At 41.1% G+C, this 2,189-nt stretch overlaps 1 protein-coding gene across 1 annotated transcript in view; it reads right to left on the reverse strand.

The window, feature by feature from the left end:
• ccne1 (cyclin E1) overlaps positions 1-2,189 on the reverse strand; it is a 99,517-nt gene that overhangs the window by 93,070 nt on the left and 4,258 nt on the right. The window contains exons 10-11 of the mRNA XM_031846342.1: positions 1,128-1,239; positions 843-1,000 (exon numbers count right to left, since the gene is read on the reverse strand). Coding sequence (XP_031702202.1) covers positions 843-1,000; positions 1,128-1,239 — 270 coding nt within the window. The remainder of the gene's footprint in view (positions 1-842; positions 1,001-1,127; positions 1,240-2,189) is intronic.

The raw sequence follows: 2,189 nt of genomic DNA on the forward strand, positions 1-2,189 counted from the left end.
CTCGTGCTTATCGCAGGATTTTGTAACGTCACCATTATGCAAATTTTGTGCAAATTGTACCAACACACTGGGCATTTCAAGCGTACAGACAATACTGTAAGTGATGTTAGAAACAGTTTCCGCCCCTCAGATGAACTTATGAAAGTGGAAATATTTGCATTATGTGGAATTTTTAATATAGGAGCAGATGTCAAAATATTTAAGGTTGAGTATTTATACAGATGTGTTGAGGGGATCTTTAACTTCTCCACTACAACCCTCCCTATAAATGATCACTACATCACTATCAGTTTAAGTGTACACGACATTTAAAATATCTTCACTGCGTTACCTTTCTGAAGCCACCATATCCATCCATGCTCTCTTCAAAAAGACACCAGACTCCTTTCACTTTACAGAACACAGGGGATGCTGATCTGCCCCTCCCTCGATCGATTAGTTTGTTTGTTAATGTGCGTCTAACTCTTTAAAACACTTAAGTTACACAATGACAAAAACAAACTAAACCATCGGAGCAGTGGTAGACCAGTAACCCACATGTTCTGCAAGGTAAAAATACTATTTGCTGGCTTTGAGGAAAGTCTAGATAACCGCTTCAGGTTGTGTTGGAAAGGGCTCCCTGATAGAAAATATTCTAAATATAGCGTACACCTAAACCGATATGGATTTAATGAAAAAGAAAACTACAAAATAGGTTTTGTACTTTGCTTCACTCCTGTGCTGATACTCCCGTCCGTTTCTTCAAACATCTACTGTGGGTAATTCACTATACTATGGATAAATGCCTCAAACAGCACTTTTTTTCCCGGCATTTTCTTATTTATTGTGATAACTTCACTTACCATCCACGTGATGTAGGACGCATGGGTCTGGATGTTGTGCACGTCATCTGCGGGGATTCCTGCAAATGTTTTCATGGCCGACCCACCAACCTCCCGCAGCGCCATGGCGAACGGCACCATCCACCTCACGCACTGCTCCACCTCCACCCTCTTCAGAGCTGCAAGGACACAAGGAGGAGCAGAGTGAGACCTTGGGGGCAACACAACCAGGAAATATGAAAAACATTGTGCTTTAATTTAAAAAACTAAAAACAAAAAAAAACAAAAAAAACACATTGTTCTTACCCGAGACATTTTCCACCAGCTCCAGAGAGGAGAAATGAAACAGGGCTGAAGCAGCAAGGATGCCGTTGGAGAACTCAAGGCATCGCACGTCCAGCATACACAGGTCCAACAACTAGAGAAAAGAAAAACAACTATAAATATCGGAGCATACCTCAAAATGAGTACTGCAAATACTCATAAGCTACGACAAAATCATCTGTGGCATCTACATAAATACTGTGTGCATCATAGATTTCTGAATAAATAAGACTATATTTTCTCTGAAAGCTGACCTGCGGAGCTCGCAACTGTAGGGCAGCAACAAGTGGAACTTTGATGTCATAGTATTTACTGGTATTCACTGGATGGTACTAGAGATGGGTTCAGACAACACCACATCAGCCTGAATTATAGCCTACAGGAGACGTAGGGTGTCTGCTCGGATTGGGAACCATAATCAATCACACTCTCTCATGTAGAGCGTCACAGTCGACATCAACTGACGGCGTCTGTGGGACGCCTCGCCACCTCCCGGCAGAAAGACCAGCATGTTTAAATTCCTTTTATTTTGCTTTCCATGACACGTCCCCTCTGTGACTTTGACCAATAGAAGCAGAGAGCGCTTTTCAACTGTAAACATGGCGACGCGAAAGAGGAACGATGCTGGTGCTGCTAGGTGGAACTGTGAACTATAAAGTTGTGTTCTCCCTCTCGTCGTTTAGTTTTTTTAGACAGACAGCATCATACTTGGCCTGTGTGATAATTCAATATTAACATTTATTGTCTTTCAACAGAATCAGATCCGGATAAATAATAGAGATATTGCGATGAACAATTACTTCATCTTATAGTTTGTTTACGTTCTTGTTCCTAAGACTGTTCTGGGACCAACGCGCAGGTGTCATGTCACGGCAACAATTCATGACTAAAATAGATTAATCTGACCAAGTAATATCGTGGAGAGATTAAGACCCAAAACTGTCTCTCTCTGAATTAAGTAGTCACTCAAAGTAGACCGCATTTCACCCTCAAGTTTAACTTTGTCACTTCCTTGGACCAAAAAAAAAAAAAAAAAAAAAAAAA

Source organism: Anarrhichthys ocellatus, unplaced genomic scaffold, assembly GCF_004355925.1.
Source record: "Anarrhichthys ocellatus isolate YVR2014 unplaced genomic scaffold, GSC_Weel_1.0 scaffold6, whole genome shotgun sequence".
Taxonomy (NCBI): Eukaryota; Metazoa; Chordata; class Actinopteri; order Perciformes; family Anarhichadidae; genus Anarrhichthys; species Anarrhichthys ocellatus.